We start from the raw sequence: 25,441 nt of genomic DNA, 5'->3' as shown, positions 1-25,441 counted from the left end.
GATCTGAAGTTCTTGGAGAACTTTTGCCTGAGCTTTGCGTTGCCAGGTAACAGAGGAGAGCATGTGACCAGCAGACAATCTGGCCTGCAGGGCTGCACACATCTGACACAGCTACTCCTCCACCCTTTGTACTGTACAGGCATTTTAAAGATGTCTTAACTTTACAGAAGCCGTTTTGTGGACAGTGACAGAGTACGGCTCATTGTTGCTTCGGGGGATCAGATACATTGATTCACTGCAGTGCATGTTCTTGGGTTTGCCAGTGCCGAGTTTGTGCAGACCTACTCAAATTATAATCTGCTTTCTTTTTGCTCAGCCCTTAGTATATAAGCTCCTTAGTGTGAATCAGGCAACTAATTATACTGCAGCTGCCACTAAAAGAAACCATTGCTGTTTAAGAAATAAGGTGCAAAAAAGTAGATACACAAAAATAGTCTTGGAATTTGGGGAGTTTGATACTTGGGTTTCTATCGGATGTTTGTCTTAACAGTCAGTCCTATAGATAATTTATTGGTGTTGATGTGTCACTCAGAAAGCTTTTGTGTTGTTGATAAAGTATAGAATTTGGTCATAATAGTGCTTAAGGTTAGGTGTTTGCATTTTAATTGTAATAAGTGAACAGTAGCCTCATTTTAAAATCACATGGATGGCTATTAATATAGCTGATGTAGTGTAATGTAGCGTAAAATGTAACTTAGTAAGTGCTTTTCTTGCTTACTTGTACCTTTTTCTTGTAAATAATTGACAGACATATTTTTCTAAAACATATTGTGCTATGTCAGGAATGTTAATTATTTGTAGTCAAGCACATTTAATAATAGGTTAGCTTTTAAAGCTTTACACTTCTTCTATTAATGAACATAGAAAAGTTATTCTTCAAATTATTACAATACAAAGTCCAATTGTGTATAAACAGCAGTCTTCTTCAGAAGATGTTTCAGGCAATTTGACTGTTTTGTACGCTTCTCGTGTATGTTTCGGTTAACATCAAGCTAAAGCAGCCTACGTTCTTCATGCTGATCTCCTCAGAAATGTGAGGCACAAATGGCCAATTTAATCCAGATTTATTCAGCATGTGTTTGAGAGGAAATGCCCAAAAGAGTCATGAGCAGTGGGACAGGTTACACACTATAATCCACTAATGCCTATTTCCTCTGGGGCCACATTTTTAAATGACAAAATTGTACTTCTCTATTTTAATTAAGCATATTAAAAGCTGTATGTCAAGTGTGTCTTTCCTTAAACAGTCTGTGAACTGTGCAGTACTGTCCTATGAATAAACTAATCTGCTAATGAGTAGGCTAAGTCCTTTCATGTTCAGTTGTTATGGTGCTTATGTTTATCAGTGTTTATCAGTAATGAAATTTGCTTTATGATCTAAGAGTGCAGATATTATTTATATTTTTAAAGGTTCTTTGCTACATATTAATGTATGAAACTTAATACTTAAGAATTTACAGTAACATTATGCTTTCTTTTTTCCAAGGATACAACATTTCAGATTTAGATGTATACAAAATATAGTCTAATGTATCCCTTAACTAAATACATTTTCTTTAACTTGTCTTGGGGTTGAGGTGTTGTAGAAGAATAGCTCTGAGCCATTCAGAATCAACAGCTCACAAGCCAAGCAGTTATTCCAAACATCCTTTGGCAAGTCACTGCTACACTATCAGCAGATATTTATTTAAGGGTTTACAGTACAGACATTCGATTGCATTTTAAAATGTAAAATCACCCTTTATCATAATACTGTAATACTCTTCCTACGTATGTTCAATGTTTATATTTATTTGTCTAGTTTAAGATAAGATTTAATTAGGGTGCACAAGATAAGTGAATAAGCTTATACAAAGAATCTAGTGACCATATGGATGGAATAAGTTTAGAAGCCATGACATATTTTGGGTTGAGAAGTACCTGAATGAATGTGTTAGAACTTGGCTTAACACACAGTAATACAATGAATTTGGTCAAGTTAAAAAAATGAAAACACTGACATGTTAAATCTCAGTGAAACAAGAATAAACACAAATAACAAAACCACCAAGGCTGTGGTTTAGAGCTATTATATTCAAAAGCAACCTGATTGTTTCTCAGGTTTACTTATACTGATAAGAATGTTGCAGTAAGCCATTCAAAAGCCAACATAAAATCCGCTCTATAGGAGTTTGCATTGTATCCTTCCATGCTGAATGTGGACCTGTAAATTAGATTCCCCTGATTTAACCCCTGTACAAAGAGACCACTCTGGATAGTGGGTAGTGAGGAGGTTATATGCCAGGACCTTATCTGTCTCATAAGGATCAATATTATCTGCAACAGGAGTGCATTACTTAACGAGACTCAGCATGAAATGTGTGGAATGTGTGTGTATATGGAAATACTCAAACTCCTTTGAGTCTGCCTTTATCTCCACATCTACCACATCAGACAGTATAGCACCAACCTATACCATCACTTAGTGCCATTTCCTTCTCATGTTGTATTGTGAAAATGTCTTAAGGAATTAATCTAAAGACAATCGTGGTTGGAGCTGGTAATCTTTGTGTTTAATTGACATTTCCTTATTTGGTAGGTGTATGAACATTCTTCACTGTCTATTTGAGACCTGTTGATGTGTTGAACGTTCTGGTGTTCGGTTAACTTTAGGTAAACCTTACCCCTTTGCAGTACAAAGCGTCAAGCAACATTAGCAGTGTATTGGTTTAAAAACCCGGAACAGAATTTAGCACAGTTGGCACAAACAGAAGCCTGTAATCCTTTCCTTGTAAACAACAGCTTTAGGAAGGCACTGCTCTCTGTTCCAATAGTTCCAACACTCGTTATAACCGTAATTATGAGGCTGAAATATACATGTTTTTAACGATTTGGAATAAAGAGCAAATGTTGAAAAATAACAAAGAAAAGTAAGTAGAGGTAAAAAGGCATTTCAGTTTGGTGCTTTCATATACAGTAGTGTGGAAAAACACCAAACTAAATTCACTCCAGGGTATTTATAACTAAAGAACGGAGGTAACCAACAGGAGTAAAAGTTATTTTGACAAAACATTAATTTCAAAATGAAACAAGGGAAAGCTGAAAATTACTGTTTTAAATAAAGTATATATTTTAGTTTTTAATTAAAAATCCACCTTCAAAGCAGGTCTCCAATGCAACCTAAAATCACATCATAATTACTATTGAATTTACTTGAAAAATGTTTTTGTCAGCTCTGAGGAACATATTCTATTGAAAGACCTCACTTTAAAAGATTCTCCACAAGCGCACCGTGAACTGTGCTCACTTGCATGTGTGAGTGAGTTCTCAATTTAGATATTTCCTGTGTTTCCTTTGTAATTGTTCTTGCTTAGTGAAAGAGCTTTCTGATTGGTTCAAGGGCTTCAAGCAGGCGCAGACTTCAATACATCGCTTTTTGTTTGTTTAGACTTGCTTGGGAAATGCCAAATGGTCAGAAGAAAGGAAAGGAGAGACACAAATAAGTCTTGTCTTTTGACATTAATAGTTCAGTAGATGTTTGACTTAGAGAGGGAACACTAGTTGCATTTTGTAATTTTAATAATTTGTGGTATTTTTCATAGTTTTTATTGAAAATGTTATACAAATATATTTGAAATGTATTATTCATAAACAATATAATACAATTTCAATATAATACAATGTTATAATAATGTCAGTTAATCTACTGTTAATATTTCTATGTATGTACTACAATGAGAATTTCAATATTATCCTAGATACTAGATAACTGACACCATAACCAAGAGAAAAAGATAAATAAACAATGGTATGAAGCTTTTAAAATAGCTTTGAAACAGCATCTCAGAGGCTCAAACTTCAAATGCTTCTTTTAGGTTTCTGAAATAACCCCCAATCTGCATGTGGGTAAAATACAATTATGAAAAGAAGGAAAGAATATGTATTCACACATGTTGGGTTAGCAAAAGCTCTTTTTCTGTACAGAATGAAAACAGCAGATATGACTTATGTAGAATAAGTCATTTTTTATCTCTTCATTGAACCACCAAACATGTTTTGTTTTTAATGATTCGTAAGGATTTTCTCTTTAAAAAGACTCGGTCTGAGCACTGGGAGCGTACCAGCTACTGGCTGTGAGGAACTTCACCATAATTTTATGTTGGCAGGATTAAAAAATATTTTTTCCTGTGAGTGAGGAATACGCAAGACCTGTTATCCTTGGTTCTGAAAAATGTGAACTTAGGTTTTACTGCATTTTATTCCATTTTGTGTGTGATTCAGAGAGCTAAAGTCACTAGTTTAGCAATTGACTGCATTCTGTTGCTTTCATTTACATATGAAATGGGAAGCAGCAGCTCACTCTGACAACATCGACTGGCTGAATGCTTCCCGTTGCCAGCAGTATTATCTGTGAACATTCAGGGTTAGAGACAGAATACACTAAAACAACACAGTATTGATGAAAGAAGAAGCAGCCTTTCAGGGCTGAGATGATTGGAAAGAGATGTAGAGGGAGACAAGTGCTTTGTAAACCACGCCTGTTCTGTGCTTTGGGAAAATATACTGTACCACAAACTGTCATCCATCTCCATTTCTTCCCTAGCATGTTGACACATCCAGTTATGAGGTTCTTTTCCTGCTGGGTCCTCCATTGTGCCATTGTGATTTCACAGCAGACCCTGACCCATTAGGAGGCTTCTTTCTAATGAAAATTCCCGGGCTCCTTCTCTTTGTTAGATAGGGGTAGGGTGCCCTTATCTTTTCCAGATTTGGTTTAGCCTGCTCACCTACTGTGGATTTAATATAGCTAATTAGAAAAGATGTGATTAGAGTAAAATAAAAAAATAAAGAAACAAACAAAAAACATAAAAAATAAATACACCAATGGAAAAATACAAAATGCCAGAAAACAGCATCTGATTGTCAGAATTGCATTATTATTATTATTATTATTATTATTATTATTATTATTATTATTATTATTATTATTATTATTGTTGTTGTTGTTGTTGTCATGCAATAAATACAAAATATGAGTCATTAGCTACCCTGATACTCTTGAACTTTCTTAGAACTCTGACGAAGTTAGGACGCTGTTTAATCTTGAAGCTTGAGGAGATTGGTATCTTTTGGCAGAAGCTGGTTGAAGCTGTTAAGCTAATGCATAGGAGAAAGGGATTATAAATATCTTAAATGTTGCTAGGACAGTATCCTTCCTTTGAACATGCAGTCCAGTGGTGCTTTAAGACAGTATTAATCTCTTACCTTGTACCAAAGTTTTTTCTTTCCTTTTTTAATGGATAATTGGAGTTTAGAAACTAGGATTTTGCATTTTTATTTTTGCTCATGTCTGAAGTTTAAAATCATGTATACATTTAGTTTGTTTTAACAGTGTTTTTTTCTGTCTGGTCAAATTTCGGAAGTATCCCAACACAAAAAGAGAGTACATTAACCTTGCAATAATTTTGTGCCCAAACTTTTTGCCCGTTTGGTGTGACTTTCTCTTCAGTTTCTCTTAAACAATTTTGACAAGGCTTTTCAGGAATCATATTCTCTAGTCTAGAACAGTTACTTTTCAAGGCTAACAAATAAATAGAGATAATAACAGAATGTAAGAAATACAAAGGGGAAATATGAGAGTACTTTTTTAGTTTCTCAGAGAAGGAAGACATTTCTTTTAAAATAACTCTTACAAAAAAGATTCTACATTTAAATCTCTCCGTTATATATGAATGCAGATTAAAACCAAGAAATCTGACTTTTAAAATATGATTTCTCTTTCCAAGTTGCAGCAGGTAAAACTAGTGTGGAATATTAAAACATAATTATTGTACGAAACGGTCAGTCATGATGATCTAAGAGTGCTGTTTGTAAGTCTTGCTACAGAGCCGGTCTGTTCTGTATACACGGTTTGTCTTACCTGTGTATTACTACTGATGCTGCGGCGTCCGGGATCGCGTCCCCCTAACAAAGACAGCCTTTGAGATGACAGAGGGCAATTTTATCATTAGTAAACTGAGCAGGAAAAGGTTTTGCTTTCCAATTGATTCCTGAAAGAGTTAAATAGGAAGCTCAATTTGCTGATATAGCTAGGAATGGTCGGAATGTGTCAGTTAATGAACCTGAAGCAAGAGCCTATGATCTGAAGAGAAAGGACTTTAATATAGTCCAATGGCTGGTAACCCACCAATTCAAAAGAGATAAATGCATCTATTAATTAATTAATTAATATGCATGACACAATATTGATTTGTGTTCTTTTCTTACCAATCAGTTGAGATTTTTTTATAATCTTAACTACCCTCTTCTCTGCCCTACTAAGAACATATTGTTTCTTTATCTTCTTTTTTGTTTTGTTCGTTTCCCAAACCCCCAAATGCCCATCAATGCACCTCGCTGTGGGTCATGCTGGCGCTCTTCCAGAACCTTCTGTGCTGGCCGCAGTATCTGACTGTGACAAGTACCTGACTTTCTTCCACAAATGCCAAGTGGAAGATGGCAGCAGTGTTGGTTTTTAAAACTGTTGCCTTGGGATTGTTAATGCTACTTAAAACCCCAGGCCTTCTTGTCATGTGAAAGATTGCTGTGTCAATGAAAAGCACACAAATTCTAGCCTCCACGCACTGGTACTATACCAGGAGCTACACATTTGTTTGGAATGGAGTTGGTTTTAATTAGAAAACTTAAAATTCAGTCGATTGAATGGCTGCGGATTTGTTGGCAAGGCTTTCTTCAACGACTTAAATTAATCAGCTAAAAGATCAAAGGATGACATCATAGAAATGTTTTAACCGCGATTCACAGCAGTTTCTTAACTCCTTTTGCCAGCCTCGTGGGATTTTGAAGTGCGCTGCTGCGGCCTATATTTTGTCAATGGCATTTCACAGTCAAAGTAATACTGTGCAGTACCTCTCACTCTAAATACCCGCAGATATATCAACAACAGCTCAATCTCATGTATACCAAAGTGACACTTAAAAATAAGGACATCTTTGGGCTGATATGTTATATACAGTGATCCTGTGCATTTATGCTTTCATGTGTGATATTGAGATATACATTACATTTCTTTCTATATAGGGTCTCATGATTATGGTTGGCTTTCAAAGGTTCTACCCTTTATCTTTAAAAATACTGCTGTGCAAATGGCGAAGTTTAATAACAGTTACAAGCACACCCAACATCTTGATTTTTTTCCATTCAATGTAGTGTGTACATGAGTACCACAATAGTGGTTCTTCAAAAACAGTTTAAATCCTTATCTACGAGATTGCAAAATTAAGATTTCCTTCACAACTATCTGTTAATGGGGTAATTACTGTGTGATCAGGAAAAGGTGAATCCCTTTTTTGATTAGATATGTAACTTGTCTCAAAAAAAGGAAATATGGGCTGTTTTTACAGATAACACTTTTCTACAATGGAATGTAGTGATGCAATATAATGAATGGCAACCCTGCTGATTTTACGATACAAATATAAAGCAGTCCTTCTAAAAAATAAAGATTTGCTTTGTTTTAGAGTGTTTTTTAAATTTCCTTGAGCATTTCTCAAAGAGCTTGTGGAGCAGTTTAAAATGCCTGCTACACTGCTTCATGTATGTTCTCTTTTGTGCAAAGTTCATAGGCCATTGCAGTCTAAAGTAATGTTTAGGGATTTAAATGTAGCAAGATTACCCTCTCAATTAAAAGAAACCCAGTACGCATGTTGATTTGTCATGGCACAGGTAGCAAGTGAAATGAAAGCCTCAATGACTTGCATTTTTTTTTTTTGAAGAATGCAGAATGGAAGGTTCTTAGCCGATTAATCCATTGTTTTGTTTCTTCAAACAAATTGAGACAGTTATGCTTTATGTCTGACATTTTGTAACTGAAGTAGAAAGCACATCAAGCAAATTGATACTCATCAAGATATTAGCCCTTCTGCCTCACTTGTATGGCCATTTTGTCTTCTGATTAATGAAAGGGCAGCTTAACACATTTTAACAACTTGATCAGTTAATTGTACAGAAGGTTTCAGCATTTAAGCAGATCAATTAAGGAATTCAGGTCCAGAGGGTTTGTGCCTATGCAGATATTTTTTCAAGCACATATTTTGTTAGGGAGTGAGTGTGTTTAAAGGTAGTTGATAAGAGACCTAGACCACTAACCCTAGGCCCTGCACCACCAACCACCAAATTGCATTTCATTGCGCAAAGAATTTGGGTGTAAGGGCTCCAGTACCACTCGGTACCACTATTTATTCCAATTAGGTTTCTGACAAGTAACAGCATACGTAATAAATCAGGGTGTCACTGCAAGACAATCAAAATGGTGCATTCCATCTGGGATGATCTTACTGAGCAGACTGTCACTGAACTATGTTGTTCTAGTTGATATCTGTAGAAAAACTTCAAGGGAAGGTAATTCAGCATTACCTTATCAGGCTGATGCCACTCAATAATAACAGTTACTGATTGTGATGGGTTTTAGTTAAGTTGTATATCAGACACTAGACTGATGCTTACTGTGCTTTGTGAGAGTTATATGGACTAGTTAAAGGACTCTATGAATGGAAATATTGATATATTTAGATTAGTGTTCTCCAAATCCACTTAAAACTGTTGAGTTAATATGAAAAAATTAAACCCAAACAAAACAGTTGGACTGTTGTATTGATATATTGGAAAATTCTTATTCACTTTGTATCCATCAATCTATCCAGTGACTGAAATGATTGAGGAGTATTTATCATTGAAGAAGGGGGCTGTCAGCTTGATTGTGTTGGCCTGTTGACCAGTGCCTGGCCTTCAGTAACAGCCTATGACATGCTTGTGTGCTGCAGGGTGTGAGAGCGGGCAGTTCCGTTGTGCGATGGGCCGCTGTATCCCGGCCAGCTGGCGATGTGACGGCGCCGCAGACTGTCCGGACAACTTCGACGAGATTGGCTGTCGTGAGTACATCCCTCTTCAGCTTTGCCCCTCTTTCCCCATACGATACGTACATGTCATGTCTTCCATTTCATCCTGTTCTTCTCCATCTTTTTAACGTGATGTGTGCTCTGTGTTGTAAGCCCGGCCGACGTGTGAGCAGGGCCAGTTCCAGTGTGTCAGTGATGGCGACTGCATCCCCCAAGGCTGGGTCTGCGATGATGAGGAGGACTGCGAGGACGGCTCCGACGAGAGACACTGTTGTATGTTCTCCATGTCTTTCCTGTGTCTTTCCCTTATTGACTGTGACCTCTGACAACATTGTTTGTCATATAGGTTTACTTATAAGGACAAAACAAACATGCTAACATCACTAGCATTACTCTTCATAGATGAGAAAGAGGATAGTGTTCCCCTTATGGAAAATAAGATTATATCAACCCTGTCAATGGCCAAGTGGAATTTGGCAAGGAGGGTATTGACTTAAATAATTCAAAATATGTATGTTTTTATCAATAGTAAAATAAACTCTTGTTGAGTGGTTTGATATGGAAAGGTTGAAATTCAGCAGCAGTAACATGTTCACTGACTTTCCATCTCAAATTTTCACAAAGAAAGTATTGAAGTTTGTGAACAATACAGTATTTTTTTTTTTTTGGGGGGGTTACTTTCATGGTGTTTGTTTGGATTTGGGATAAAGAAAAACAACAACTAAACATTTGCAGGAGAGGATTATTTGTTTTAGAAATAAGGAAATATAAATATCTAATGAAAACTGATATATATATATATATATATATATATATATATATATATATATATATATATACATATATATATAGAGAATATATATAGAATATGGGCACTGTGGTGAAGGAGACTGGGTTTGAATCTCCAAACTCCCCAGGATGTTATAAATATATGAATTTAACTTAAAAGCATCCGTGCACTGCAGTGTCTTCACTCCCATGAGGTGCTGGCCCAAATAAGGCAAAAATATATAATTAAAATTTGATGTTGTAGGCGCACTCTCACTTATTAGGGATTTAGACAGGACTCTTGTATTACAAAAGTTTAATTTTATTGAATAACAATGCCTTTCGACACTACTGTGTCTTCATCTGGGTTACAAATACCTAATAAGTGAGTGTGGGGCTACAAAATCTATTTTTAATTATATATATATATATATATATATATATATATATATATATATATATATATATATATATATAACATTTGATGTTGTCCTTACGGATGCCATCTTAAAAACTTTTGTTTTATATAAAGTGTAAACATCACCATGGACATGATTTTGGGACCTTTTCTCATATACAGTTGTACTATTTATATTATAAAGTAAATAATAAAGTTAATATGTAAAATAAAAATCACATTTAATTATGCATATTATTTATTAATACTGTATATTTTATGAACAGCTGCCATTGAAGTAGAGCTGCTGTGATGTTCACCCACGCATTGTCTTTTGAGTGGATGTGTTTGTCTTTTAATGTACAATGATACAGTAATGGATATTGCTGTTCCTCATTAATTAACTTCTCGTCATCCACGCTGTTTGTCATGGTGCGCATGCGTACACTGTGCGTTTCCACGTGGGTTGACGTCACTTCTGATTGCTCAGATTCTTTCCAGATTTTCGGCCGCGAAAAAATGTAGAGAGTAGCCCGTTTAAATCTTAGCGATGCTCATTGTCTTTAAAGCAGTGTGGAGCTGCTACTGAAATACAGGCAGTCCATTATGAACCGCCAACACACTTTATATTCATGTGTGACGCAGGACAAGCCTTCAGAAGGATGCGACTCTTACTCATTGTATGAGACTGTGAGGGTCGGAGACATGAACCACATTAGGGAAAGTCTAGCTGTACCTGCCACAAGAATATGGGCCATTCATAACCGGCTCGCAAGAAACATTATGAAAACGATACACAGCTACATGCACAATACCATCGACCAACAGCTCCTAATTACCAAAATAACACTTCCCCATCCAATACAATGCATTTCCAATCTCGGAAAGCAAACTATACTGTACACTGCACTACACTGCAGCTTGGACGCAGGTACGCGTCCATGATTTTTCCTTGTGGTCATACTACTTTGAAAGCAATTTTAAATGGTCAAATTGATCCTGCCTTTCTACTGTGTGAAGACCAATAAAAATACGTTTTTTTTCTCCAAATGGTAAAATGTCTTGACTGACGTGTGAATGGTGCTATGGCATTGCAGAATGAACCATATAGCCAGTTTAATATTCATATTAATGACGTATCAGAAGTGAATAACAGTAATGGAGTCATCTGTGGTAAATGTAGTGAAGTAAAAAGTACATTATTTTGTTCTTAAATGTAGTGGAGTAAAAGTAAAAGTAGCCACAAATAATAAATACATAAGTAAAGTACAAATACTCGAAGAACGTCATTAAGTACAGTAACGAAGTATTTGTACTTCATTACTTTACACCCCTGCAAACATGTTGATAAAAAACTGGTTTAAAGAGTTGAAAGAACAGATCTCTGTGGTGATTATCCATGCCCTTCTTTCAGCTGGGAGAACATGTTCAAGTGGCCAATTCACCTGTCCCAGCGGAGTGTGTGTCCCAGGGGAGTACAGGTGTGATCGGATCCCGGACTGCTCGGACGGCGCTGATGAGAGAGGCTGCCGTAAGTCTTTCAGCCTTAACACTGGCTTTCCTTTCGGCTCCTTCCTTTGGCATTTTAATCAATTTGTAAGATTAAGGGGCTCGCTGATTGACAGAAAGGGCCACAATATGCTTCTTGTTGTCAGAAATTCATTGCAGATTCTTTTGTGGATTAGCTGAGCTGATGTTCGCTTACAATTCCATTATTGTGGTGGCTTATAGACCCCTAGAGCTTACTTCTGTTATGTTAGCACAACCACTTATTTTCAAACCATATACAATGTTTATATATATATATATATATATATATTACTGCTGTTTATAAAGCTAGAATGGATATGAATTCTACGAAGAGTTCAATATTATTTAAATATACATTTCTAGAGAATATCTTAAGGAGTCAAATGATTTTGGGCTTGTACAATCAATAAGAAACATTGTAAACAGCGGACTACTGAACTGAAGGAATTGAAAAGTAGTTAAACAGACACATTGTTTTTCTTGCTTGACTTTCAGCCACAGTATAATCCAAAACATCCTTGTATAAATGTCAGTAACTCCATTACACATGTGTTGCAATAAAGACTGCTTTGAAACTACCAGTTTAAATCCCCTCAGCTGGAACATACAGGGTTGTTACACATTACTTGTCTGAGTATTACGATGATATTTGTCCTGCTGTTTTATTTCATTTTTTAAAATCTCTGAACATTAAACTCCTAGAAAAGCTTTAAAGCAGATAGCTGTACAATGCAGACTTTAATTTGTGTGGGTTGAACTGTCTGCATATTTCAAAGGACTGATTTATATTGCAACAGAGATCAACCTATTTGGGACTGAATTAGAATGACTCAAAGAGCAGCCAAGTGCAAAGTGTCATCTACATTAAATAACTCAACAACTGCATGTGTAATAAAATGGATCAAACACTCTGGTCCCTAGTGCAGTTAATGAGATTAGTACCATGTAAGAGCTGGCCGTGCAACTGCTAAGATAACAATCAGTACAAAGCAGGGGCTGTAGGGTAGTGCATTAGTCTGGCTGTGCATTTCAGCAAATTTCAGCCTTTTAACAAATGTGAACTTTGTTTTACAAATAGTGAATAGTAAGAGAACACATTCCTTTCGCAAACAGAAAATAAATGACTTAATTACATATTAAACATGAATTTAAGGAAGTGTTGTTTACCATTGTTTTTCGTGGCTCTGTTCATAGATTACCCCGAGTGTGCAGAGTTAACGTGTCGGAGCGGGGCCTGCTATAACCGCAGCCAGCACTGTGACGAGGTTTTCAACTGCCGCGATGGTTCGGATGAAGCCAACTGCAGTGAGCAAAATCTCAGTCTCCTCCTTGTTAATAAAACTCTCCTCTTTTACAATCCTACACTCAATGAACATATCTGATTGTCTAGCTGTTTAGTCACAGGCTTGGTGTTGAAAGATTTGTTTTATATTCAGAATCAATCATTTCATTGCATGTCTTACTTTACTGTCGGTCTTTTCCTCTACTCCAGCACAGCGATGTAGCAGCAGTCAGTTTTCTTGTAGCAATGGGGAATGTATACCACGAGGCTACATCTGTGACCACGATGATGATTGTGGAGACAGAAGTGACGAACAGAACTGCAGTATGTACCCCTATTCAAAGGCTGCCTCGATTGATTGAATAGCAGAATGAAAAAAGTATCCAGTGCATCCATTTGTAGCAAATTAGTAATATGATACGTAGAAGGACTTCTTGATTTCAGAATGGCAAAGTTTCATTTGAGTGAAAGTTTTGTAATCAGCGTTTGTAGTGTAGCTCTGAGTTTGTGTACTAAAGGGATTATAATGACACCACAAGACTCACTCTGAAGTGTTTACCTGCTGGTGTTCCCCTTTCCTTTAGCCTATTCCACTTGCAGAGGGAATTACTTTACTTGTCCAAGTGGGCGATGCATTCACCAGAGCTGGCTTTGTGATGGAGATGATGACTGTGAAGATAATGCCGACGAGACAGGCTGTGGTATGGACTTTAAACTCTGGACGTTAATTGCTAATATGGCGGACAACTACTTCCTAATTGTAGCCCATTTTAATTTGTGTGAACAAAGCGTTAATTCCTCATTTTGATTTGTTATGAGTTTTCTAAAGTGCAAGTGAATCTCTACTACACTGTATAAACCCTTGACGCTAAGAAGTACAGAGATGTGTGGGGGTTGGGTTGTCTGTCTCTGTGTTCTTTATTGAGTTTATTATTGAAACTCCTCTTTGTTTGTGGATCATTCAACCTTCACAAAAAGCTTTGTTTACAGCAACATGCTTTGCAAAGTGTACTTTAACATTGGATCTAGGCAGTATACTCATGTGACCCCACAAAGCTGGTGCCTTATCTTCTTAAAGTGGCAACATGACTCATTTTTGAGCATTTTTGTATCAAATGTAATTCTGTGGGTTTGTACTGGTCTTGTATTGATAGGATTAGCAGACCGGGAGTGTTACCCTGGGGAATGGCCCTGCCCGGGCTCTGCAGTTTGCATCCCTCTGGACAAACTGTGCGATGGAACCCCCCACTGTCCAGGAGGGGGGGACGAGACCAACTTCACAGCAGGCAGAAACTGCAGTGAGTAGAGCATAGGCATTCATTGCATAACTCTGCATTGGGTTAAATGGTCTTTTATAAACGTTAGGGAATCGAGGTCATGATTTTTAAGAATGCTGTATTAAATCCTATTGAACAACTTATGTAAATGTTCTGATATACTACAAAAAATTATATTAGTAACAATTATGTTATGGCTGTTTATGTGTACGTCTGCAAACCAGTTGCTTGTGTTCAAAATTAGTAGTGTAAAAGCTAAAGTGTAAAGTAATAAAAAAAATTAAGTCGTCCAAATGCTAAATTGTGTTAATTATGCTATAGTAATTTTTTTTTGCATTTTATTAATATTGTAATCTTTTTGTAAAGTGTAATTTGAGTGAAGATGGTACATGGTGGGTTAAGCCTAGACTGTTATTTACAGGTATTTCTAAGTGTGCATCTCTGAGCTGTGAGCATCGCTGTCATGTATCCCCTACAGGAGGGACATGCTACTGTCCCTCAGGTTATGTCATCAACATCAATGACAGTCGCTCCTGCAGAGGTAAATTCACTCACAAACAACATATATCTCAAGTTTTCATATTCCTAGTAGAGCCTTGTAAAAGTAGACTGGCAATAATTATTTCACTTCATTAACAAAGGTCGTCATGTATTTCTCTGTTGAAAAAGTTTATTATCAAAATAAGCTGATAAGCTGTATGGAATAGAGGATAAAATCAGGGGAAAATCCACATCCATCCTTAGTAGGAAAAAGGTATTGTGGCATCTAGCCTATTGGCTTGTCCATGGTAAAAAATATATAATTGGTATCTTCATTATGGAAAAAGATTTTGACGACTGCAAGATGTGGGGAGTTTGTGACCAGCTGTGTGAAGACAGAGTTGGCAGTCACCGATGCAGCTGCCTGGAGGGATATGTCCTGGAACAACATAGACATTGCAGAGCTAACACTTCGTGTAAGTAACTATGAGTTCAGTCTGGGCACCCAGCCTAGCTATACTTAAAAAACAGCTAGCCCTTAACTGAGAGCCAATTTTTGCTGCCAGTGCGTTTTTGACCTTGTGTGCTGCCTCCTGCTGCTTTGCTGCTTGGTGAATGTAATTTTAGTCACTTCATCTGCCGAGCAAAGAAGTTAAACTCTAAAGACCACGAGACAGGCTTTCTTCTGCTTTGAAATCTCCAGCAATGCCGGCGTCTGACCCATCTTTCACCGTGACACTGCGACACTGACAGATCCTACCAAAAGATGCAATATGAACAAATATACAAAAAGTCAAGATACATTGCTAAATGTATACACTCCTGTGAAACCTGGCATACATATAATTGACATGCATATACTGTAATTAAGATGTCAATAGGGTGCATTTTGGAAATAATCAAATCACACTTGTGTTTTTCCACGAATGTTGTTTTCTCCCACTGATGCCATGTGTTCCTCTTTAGCTGGGATGCCATCAATATTGTTCTCCAATGGAAGAGATTTGTTGATTGGTGATATCCATGGGCACAGCTTTCGGATGTTGGTGCAGTCCCAGAACCGCGGGATCGCTGTGGGAGTAGATTATCATTATTACCTCCACAGGGTGTTTTGGACTGATACCATTCAGAACAAGGTAAGCATGAGTCAATGCTATGTTTTAGTTCTGCTAGTATTTTGTTTCCACCTTTCAATAGAGGTGCTACATTGATGTACATGTATATCAGTTGAATCCAGGATGAAGCTCAAGTAAAAAAAACTGAAGCCAGTAAAAGCTATAGAGGTGCAACTCCTTTTATTTTATTGGCTATAAACTGCTAAATAGAAGATATTAAACCCATTTTAACTTAGCACTATTGCCATCCCTTATCCAACCTTGGCAAACACTTGTCAGATGCAAGTCCTGTTTTCCGGTGCAGGTTGCTGTATGTAATATAATGAGTCAATAAGCAGATGTATTTGTGTTGATGGGTCAATGAATTTATTCCACCTATAAGGCTCTTATCTTTGCTTACCTTGACCAAAAAATATTGCATTACAGATATTCTGTCTGTAAATCCAGCATAACCATTGGTTAAGTCTGTTACATTTATCATTGCTAACAAAGCATTCTATTATGTGGGTCCCTTTTGGACAGCTTTTAATAGCACACTCCTCCACATTATAGCTCTCTCAGCTATAGCGCTATCTTGATTTGTAAGGAACACTTGGCTGAGCTCCCAAGTAAAGATAGTCAGCCTGAGAAACTGAAAGTGTGCAAGTCATGCGTATTTATGTTCAATCTTTCCACAAACATCAGTACACTGCTTCATTAAAAAGTCCCTGGTTACAGACTCATGAGGAGACAGACCTCTTGCTGTTTTCAGATGGTGCCTAACTGGACCCTGACTTATTACAAAGGAAGGGGGAATTATTTGACGGATCCCTCTAGATACTGCTTACCTTGTAATAATAAGAAAGCTGTCTGGCTCCTATCGACTGTAACCTAGAATGGGGGGAAGTCGGTTCTGGAACTGAATCCAAATTTGTAATCAAGAAAACTTCTTGATCTCCTGGTAGAAATGTCCACATATTTCTCCGTAATTTTATGTAACCCGATCATGTACAAAGTAACCTGCAGTATTTGTTTCCACTCGTGGCCTTCAGTCATGTGCATTCTTTGTCCAACTCAAAGGGCTTTGTTTGAAGTTCTTACTGCTCTTGGTTTGAACACCGGCCATGTAGCTGAAAGGCTAGGACATACCAGCAGCCTTTCTATAAATCAGCTACCTTGACCATAGGATGTCAACATTTTAACTGGAAGACTACAAACAGGGGCTGTAAATGTATCGAATAGGTTAAACCAAGACATACCAGCCTCTGTTTCTCTTTAAACAGGTCAGTTACAATCCCACAAATCTGCTTTTAAAGCTCCTGGGTCTGATTTCAAAACAGCAAAGTGCAGTATCCTTACCCAGGACTACAGTGCCAATTGATAAAGCTTTTCAGACTGGTGCCATCTTGAAATCGGTCTGAGTGTGGTAGGATTCTCAAGAACAAAAATTTTGGAGGCACCATTAAACAGTTCAGAACTGATTAAAGATGGTATTTGTTGCAGGAATTATACCCAATTAAAATCTATTTTAAAAACACAAATTCTGGAAATTTGGTTAATTAATGATGCTGCTGATCTTATGGATCACAGTACTTTATTTACTGAAAAAATTCCTCTGCTTTGACCAAGCACCCAGGACTTAATCTCTAAACAAGGATGCTTTATTTGGTTTGCAGGTGTTTTCCGTGGACATTGATGGTTCCCATGTCCAGGTGGTTTTAAATGTATCAGTTGACTACCCTGAAAACCTAGCAGTGGACTGGGTAAACAATAAACTGTATGTAGTAGAAGGAAGTGTGAACAGAATAGACATGGTGGATTTAGACGGGGATAACCGTGTGACGCTGATTGCCGAGAACCTGGGAAACCCAAGAGGCATTGCAGTCGACCCAACAGTGGGGTAAGCTGGGGAACGCCTGGGGCTTCGGTGTGCCGCTGTCTCAGACTTTAGGGTCAGAAGAGAAAGGCAGCAATGGATTAGTCCACATTCCCACTCTCAGGGATTAGTGGAAAGTAATAAAAATAATTAACTTCAGTGAAATCTAATCATAGTGGCTGATAAAACCAGCCAGATGGCCAAAAGATAAACAAGCAAGCCTTAATTTTAATGTTGTTTCACCTGGAATATTTGGAAACACATATGCATTTGAGAAACACTTTTTATTTTTATTTTTGCAAGCATATTTATTAGTATTATTTTGTGAATAATGAATCATTTAATTTTAATTCTCTGCTATAAAACCAAAGTGTCTTGTAAGTAGAATATGAATGAACAGTCCACCCTACTTAAATGGAATTGTGCAGCATTGCCAAGGTATTTAATTTTTATATCTCCCATACTTAGGTGTCAACTCTTCTTCTACAGCAAAATTCTTGTTCCTAGTTATGTACATGAACAAGGATTGGGATGCATTGCTCTCTGTGTAACCAGCCAAGTCTCTCTGTTCCTGTAGTTTCCTGTTTTTCACTGACTGGGACAGCCTGAATGGGGAGCCGGGTCTTGAGAGAGCCTACATGGATGGAACAAACCGCCATGAAATCGTCAAGACTAAACTGGGCTGGCCGGCTGGGATAACGCTGGATATTGTGGCTCAGAGAGTTTACTGGGTAGATAGTCGATATGACTACATTGAAACAACAACTTATGATGGCCTTCATAGGTAAGATTAAAGAAACTTCTCTGTTTCACAAACAAAAAAATCAGAAAAACAAGAACCCTAGTGAGGATGTTTTTCAAATATTTTAAATGGAGTGCCTCATATATATATACTCCTTGAACAAAACTAAATAAATATATAGTTGTATTTTTATTATTTTTCTTAGTTTTTCTTAGATTTAGGAATAGGGGAGATAACTTAAATCACACAACAGTGTTGTTTGGATGTGTAAAATGAATCATCAGTGTTTCCCATTTGTAAGTATAAATACCAATCGATATTGAAATAATGTAATTGTTTGTGTTTCACCCCTGCTAGGAAAACTGTAGTCCATGGAGGTTCACTCATACCCCATCCCTTCGGCATTAGCCTGTTTGAACACACTGTGTATTACACTGACTGGACTAGAATGGCTGTGATGAAGGCAAACAAGTTCACTGAAAGCAACCCTCAGCCTGTCTTCGCCACGTCACAGACTCCGTATGGTGTAACAGTTTATCACGCACTCAGGCAACCCTATGGTAAGTTCAGTGTGTGCAACAAGGAGCTAAGATTAATTCACTGAATTTAACTTAGAGCTGGTTTCACAGACCTAGATTAGCTCTAGTGTTGGATTACCCTGCCTAAAATAACACAGGGTAATATTAGTGCTAATCTGGGTCTGTGAAGCCATCCGTATGGTATGAGTACAGTTAATTAAAATCTAAAATATGTATAATTTATTTTTGAAGTGTAAGACATCAAGCATATTCATTTGATCCTGTTTCCTTTCTTGCCTGAAAAGTGAGGAATCCATGTGGGACTAATAAAGGAGGTTGTGAGCATATCTGTGTGCTGAGCCACCGATCAGACAATGATGGCCTTGGTTACCGGTGCAAGTGTCGGATGGGCTATGACTTACACACTGATGGGAAGCACTGCGTTGGTAAGAAAGCACCCTCTGCCCCAGGCAGGGATCTGGGCCAACGAGATTACTCTTATTTCAAGTTCAGTACTGGCTGATTTAATAAAGAAGGCGAATGGGAGGGAGACTGGTTGCAGGTGCATATGGTGTAGTATGGTGGTGGTGAGAGATTACACCAAGAAACAAAACTATTTTGACAAACACTGACAAATGAGTATACTGAGAACCTGAAGATAATGGCTGGGTGTTGCAGCTGTTTTCTGAAGTGTCTGTTCATGCTGTGGTAAACCCTGACCTCTCCTCTCCCCCAGCTGTGAGGCAGTTTCTGCTCTTCTCCTGCCAGCTGGCGGTGCGTGGAATCCCCTTCAACCTCTCCTCCCAGGAGGACATCATCCTGCCTGTGACCGGGAGCCCGTCCTACTTTGTTGGAGTGGATTTCAGTGCTGCAGATGAAACCATATTCTTCTCAGACACGGCAAAAGACATTATTTATAAACAGAAAGTGGATGGGACAGGTAAGCATGACTGGTTCCCAGGTTTTGTAAATAAAGTCAAGCATGATGGCATCTTAATTTGAATTCTTTACACATTATTTAAGAAAAGATCTAGACACACAGTCTTTCATGTTTTTAGGCAGAGAGGTTCTTGCAGCCAACAGGGTGGATGGTGTTGAAGATCTGGCTTTTGACTGGATTTCGAAAAACCTGTACTGGACCGATCCCCGCTACAGAAGCATATCAGTCATGAAGCTGGCAGACAAATCCAGGAGAGCCATTATACAGAATCTCAACAACCCACGATCCATAGTGGTGCATCCAGGGATAGGGTAATTATTGCCGGTGTCACACCTTAGCAAACAGGGGAGAGGGGTAGGGGCCCCAGCCTAATGGGACTTACCCTACAGTCAGCCTTTGTGCAACAAGCCTTTCTAAAACCAGGGATACAGGACAGCAGTTGAAATGTAATCATTCTCGAATCAAAGTTCACCACGAATGTCATTTTTCAGGAGGAATTGAATCCCCCATTAGTCTCCATCCTGATTAATAACAGTTAACTTATGTTAAAAATGTCCAGTCAGTAGAACATCACACCATTTTAATTTTGAACTCTGAAGTCATATAATAGAAAAGCAAGGTGACATTGTTATACACATCCAAGACTATTATTTTTGGTTTTGATGTTAGTATTAAAGGGCTACAATGTTTAGAAAGTAAAGCCTGCATCTCTTCACAGAAGCAGGTGGTACAGTACTGTCCAGTATGTTGTATGTGCAGTATACAATTAACAGGAAGTATTAACACAGAGCATAGCTCTGGACTTCCCCTTTTTGACCCTGGTCTTTTTCTTCTTCAGATGATGAAAGAGTGCTAGAGAACTGGGCACTTGTACTCAGTCACACCTACCATGATGCTAGAGCTACACACCCATTCATTGATTGTTCCCACTTTTAAACCCCATCTCAATAAAGGACTCTTTATTTGGTACCAGTGAGACATTTCCAATGGCTTCAAAGTCATAAGGCCCCTGGGCTGTAGAGCCTAGATTAGTGCTGCTTGAAGGCTGGTATTGTAGTGAACGCTAAGAACTTGGCTTCAGTTTAAAAGCTTTACATGTCTTTCAAATAAATTGTCTATATTTCAGGGCTTATTAACAACAGAAAAATACTCAGTGCTCATCTCTTTACCAGAACCTCTTGTGTAAGAGCATGAATAAGCTGCATACTTAAATAAAATGGAGGTAAAAGTGTTTATGTTGTCGTTTATTTTTTGAAGGTACATATTTTGGACAGACTGGTACCGTCCTGCAAAGATCATGAGGGCCTGGTGTGATGGGTCACATGCGCTGTCCATTGTAAACACAACGCTTGGCTGGCCTAATGGCCTGGCCATTGACTGGAGGTGAGCCAAGAGGAGTTATTTACTGGCTTTGAAAACACTTTTACAATGTGCCATTCGCCTGAGCTGTTAATACTTGAGAGAAACCCCCCACCAACAATATAAAGACTTTTCACTTACTCATTTCAGTTCCCTGTAGAAAGCCTCTTGCAGGGATTAGATTTGTGAATGAACTATTGCTGTTTATGGGAATGGTGAAAAAAACATTACTTTCAATTGGTTATTAGTGTGTTTTTTTATTATTTATCTTTGTAAGCTACATATAAGCATTTTCTTCATAAATGCTTTTCTTGTACAGTATTTTTACAACTAAGTCTGAAAGCTTCTTAACAATGTGCTTTTCTCAGTTCTCTGCGGTTATACTGGGTGGATGCTTTTTTTGATAAAATTGAGCACAGCACATTCGACGGGTCAAACAGACTGACTCTCGACCGCATCAACCAGATGTCACATCCATTTGGCCTCACCATCTTCGGAGGTGAATATGTTTTCCTTTTCACTTCACATATATTATATGTCAATGTTGGTAACATTATCTTCTTATTTAAAATAACATAAAATACAAAATGATTTGACAAAGCACTTCCTATATTTTGTATTTAGCTTTCTACTACTTTCTACAAATCTTGTTTCAGCATATGTGATAAATATGTTTTATTTATATTCTGCCCAGCTTATGCATATTTTACCGATTGGAGGTTGGGTGGCATAGTTCGTGTCCGGAAAACAGATGGAGGAGAAATGACAGTTATTAGGAGAGGCATCAGCCACATAATGCATGTCAAATCGTTCAATGCTAATTCCCAGACAGGTAAGAAAATCTTGGTTATTCTCAAAGAAATCACATTTAATTTACTATCCATTTATACTATGATTTAATAGCCTGTAAGCTTACTCTTGACATATTGTTTCCTTGTCCCCCGCTTGACATAGGTTCGAACTATTGTGACAGGGCTTCCAATCCAAATGGAGACTGCAGCCACTTTTGTTTCCCAGTCCCGAACTTCCAAAGAGTCTGTGGCTGCCCATACGGGATGAAACTTGCCCCGAATCAACAAACGTGCGTCGAAGATCCATCCAATGAACCCCCGACATGGCAGTGTGGCTCCAACTCTTTCTCTTGTGCCAATGGCAAATGTGTCCCACAGTACTTCAGATGTGATGGGGCCGATGATTGCCACGACAATAGTGATGAGGTTAACTGTGGAGCTCATAGTGAGTCAAATGTTTGAGAGATTGTCAAGTATATGGCTAAATTACACACACATATATTAAATCTAGTGCAATTTAATTTGAATTTTTTTCTGTTTCTTACAACAAGGACTGTTACAAAAAATATGTTAAGGGCATATTCATGTATAGTACTCAATTAAACCAAACTCAATTATGTGTGATTTAACCTGTGTGATTTAAACTGGATTTTGTTTCTTCTCTTTCCCAGACACCACTTGCTCCCCAGCTGCGTTCACCTGTGCTAACCGGCGCTGTATCCCTCGCAGCTGGCACTGCGATGAGCACAACGACTGTTTGGACGGCAGCGACGAGCGTGACTGTCCCACCCGCGGGCCTGCCAGCTGCCAGGCCGGTCAGCACACCTGCGCCAACAACCGCTGCATCCCCATCATATGGCTGTGCGACACAGACAACGACTGCGGAGACGGCTCCGATGAAATCAACTGCAGTGAGTCGCAGCCGCGCGCATGAGTGACATGTCTCCAGTTTCTTTGGCCCTGGATATTTCATTTTTCATTTTCCCGTGACCGACTGTATTGAAACATCACAAACAACAGCTTTAAAGGGGTTGTTGCATTGAATACATGGAAAATAAACTATTTCCACTCAGTACACATGTATCTGATTTTGTTTTGGCAGATTTTACAGGCACATGTTACCCCGGGCAGTTTCAGTGTCCTGACCATCGCTGCATTGACCCAAATTACGTGTGTGATGGAGACAGGGACTGTGTGGATGGGGCTGACGAACAAGGCTGCAGTAAGTATGCCAGGCAAACCGGGTAATACGGAACACTGTTAACTGAATGCAATGTTCAGCGTTGTGAAATAATTTCTTATTTCAGCGTACAACTGCACTGCCTATGAGTTCAAGTGTGCTAGTGGCCACCAGTGTGTCAACTCATACTACCGCTGCGATGGGGTTTACGACTGTCAGGATCACTCCGATGAAGATGGTTGTCGTAAGTGTCCTTTTTATTTAAAAAATAGTTATTCAAAATATTTGCCAGCGAATGTATGTAACCAGATTAGGATTCCTAAAGGTCATGACATACTAAATTAAGAAAATTTGAGCAGTTTATGAGTATTAGAAAATAAATCTTGTTAAAGAAATCTTTAATTTGTCTTTGCAGAAATATAATGGCCTTTCCAAACCAGTTGTTTGTTCTCCTGTGTCTTATGCCAGGACTTTTTGTTTTTGTCCTAGTACAGCCTAAACTGTGTCCTACTCATTTTAACAAACCATGTGTTTGAACCTGTCAGCCACCAGGCTGCCGGGGATGTGCCACCATGAGGGTGAGTTCCAGTGCCAGTCCGATGGCAGTTGCATCCCTGTCGGTTGGGAGTGTGACGGGCACCCGGACTGCGTGGACGGCTCCGACGAGCACCACGGCTGCCCTGTCCGCACCTGCTCCTCCTCACTGTTCCGCTGCGACAACGGCAACTGCGTGTACCGCGGCTGGCTGTGCGATGGTGACAACGACTGCCGGGACATGAGCGACGAGCGAGACTGTCCCACCCCGCCCTTCCGCTGTCCGAGCTGGCAGTGGCAGTGCCCGGGGCAAAGTGTGTGCGTCAACCTGAACCGTGTGTGTGACAACACCCCCGACTGCCCCAATGGAGCAGACGAGTCACCCCTGTGCAGTGAGTCCCACACTCTTATCTCCACTTTCTGAAAAAATGACACCTTACCATCACATCCCACTAGCTGAAATGTTTACCGACAGTTTCTTACCTGTATCTGTATTTGTGTATATCTTTATTTATTCATGAAATGTACCCATTCAAATTATTTGTAAAATGTTTTAATGCCAACAGCAGATAACTGTTGGGTACAGATGTAATTGTAGCTCTATCATTGTCAGCATTTGTGCTCAGAATGTGATCAATGTCTGAATATTTGTGGCTCATTTTATTGTCTTTTTCTCAAACGATAAATGGAGTTTAATCTTGACCTGGTGAATATATGACATGACAATTACAGGAATTATTTGTTTTTCAAAAAAGTCACGACAAGCTTTTGGCTTCTTATGTAAGGGCATCAGTTTTGACAACAAGAATCCACGTATCCTCCAAAACTAGGGGAGTTTTCTGAAACGCTTTTTTTTTTTTAACTTTTTCCCTTCAAATCAAGCATGTGTTGATCCAGTTTGATTCATCACTGATCTGTGATTTTTCCTTTCTTGCTTTTCTCACTGCTTTCAGACGAGCCATTGCCAGGTAGGGATTGATCTCCACCGTGTCCTTGACCTTGTGTCTAACGTCCTTTAATTAAGAGTCTAGAAATCACACTAACCCGGGCCAACATCCATCTGTGGAAACAATAGTGCATGATTGAAGTATCGTAATCCCCTGTAGGTTGCTGCTACTAGTGCATGTAAAGAGCAATTTCAGGTATACATATCAGAGTTTGTATATAGGTTCCTTATGGCAGTGATATCAGTCCTGTCTGTAACTCAAACATGTTTAGTTCATTAGTGCAGTAGAACCATTGTGCTTCGCAGTGCTTCCTTCCCTTGATGCACATCATACTTAATGTTGCTCAGGGTCAGACGGTTTTCAGATGAAAACTATGTGGATGAGTGGATCAGTCTCTAATGGGTGGTGCCTGTTCCCTGCAGACCAGGAAAGCTGCTCAGACAACAATGCTGGCTGCACCGACGGCTGTCTACAGGGCCCCTTCGGAGCCCAGTGCACCTGCCCCATGGGCTACCAGTTGAGCAACGACTCCAAGACGTGTGCTGACATTGACGAGTGCAGTCCGCCCGGGCTCTGCAGCCAGCACTGCTACAACGAGCGTGGCTCCTTCAGGTGCCACTGCGAGGAGGGCTACGTCCTCGAGGCGGACCAGAGGACATGTAAAGCCTCCGGTAAGAGGATCGAGCTGACCCCAAAGTGAAAAGATCAATGCCCTCTACCTCAGTCATTCGTGCCTAGGAACCTGAATATAATTGATGTAATTACTCCATGTGCATCAGAGAAGGTTCGGATCAAAGCTTGGGTTGCTTTATTGCTATCCTTATCTTAGATTTCGACAGACTAGCAGAAT

The 25,441-nt window shown here is 38.7% G+C and overlaps 1 protein-coding gene across 4 annotated transcripts in view; it reads left to right on the top strand.

The window, feature by feature from the left end:
- lrp2a (low density lipoprotein receptor-related protein 2a) overlaps positions 1-25,441 on the top strand; it is a 58,424-nt gene that overhangs the window by 716 nt on the left and 32,267 nt on the right. For 3 of the 4 annotated variants that reach the window (XM_066688588.1, XM_066688589.1, XM_066688587.1), the window contains exons 2-27: positions 8,802-8,909; positions 9,030-9,149; positions 11,456-11,572; positions 12,766-12,876; positions 13,064-13,177; positions 13,438-13,554; positions 14,008-14,151; positions 14,552-14,671; positions 14,958-15,086; positions 15,577-15,746; positions 17,381-17,604; positions 18,158-18,364; positions 18,680-18,882; positions 19,146-19,286; positions 19,577-19,780; positions 19,899-20,091; positions 21,038-21,163; positions 21,508-21,638; positions 21,834-21,971; positions 22,094-22,375; positions 22,602-22,841; positions 23,033-23,152; positions 23,238-23,354; positions 23,656-24,036; positions 24,598-24,612; positions 25,014-25,262. In XM_066688588.1, coding sequence (XP_066544685.1) covers positions 8,802-8,909; positions 9,030-9,149; positions 11,456-11,572; positions 12,766-12,876; positions 13,064-13,177; positions 13,438-13,554; positions 14,008-14,151; positions 14,552-14,671; positions 14,958-15,086; positions 15,577-15,746; positions 17,381-17,604; positions 18,158-18,364; positions 18,680-18,882; positions 19,146-19,286; positions 19,577-19,780; positions 19,899-20,091; positions 21,038-21,163; positions 21,508-21,638; positions 21,834-21,971; positions 22,094-22,375; positions 22,602-22,841; positions 23,033-23,152; positions 23,238-23,354; positions 23,656-24,036; positions 24,598-24,612; positions 25,014-25,262 — 4,221 coding nt within the window. The remainder of the gene's footprint in view (positions 1-8,801; positions 8,910-9,029; positions 9,150-11,455; positions 11,573-12,765; positions 12,877-13,063; positions 13,178-13,437; positions 13,555-14,007; positions 14,152-14,551; positions 14,672-14,957; positions 15,087-15,576; positions 15,747-17,380; positions 17,605-18,157; positions 18,365-18,679; positions 18,883-19,145; positions 19,287-19,576; positions 19,781-19,898; positions 20,092-21,037; positions 21,164-21,507; positions 21,639-21,833; positions 21,972-22,093; positions 22,376-22,601; positions 22,842-23,032; positions 23,153-23,237; positions 23,355-23,655; positions 24,037-24,597; positions 24,613-25,013; positions 25,263-25,441) is intronic. The other variant, XM_066688590.1, reaches the window with a different exon arrangement.

Source organism: Amia ocellicauda, chromosome 16 (genome assembly GCF_036373705.1).
Source record: "Amia ocellicauda isolate fAmiCal2 chromosome 16, fAmiCal2.hap1, whole genome shotgun sequence".
Classification (NCBI taxonomy): Eukaryota; Metazoa; Chordata; class Actinopteri; order Amiiformes; family Amiidae; genus Amia; species Amia ocellicauda.
Note: the sequence above shows the minus strand (reverse complement) of the source record. Positions and strands in the feature narration are given on the sequence as shown.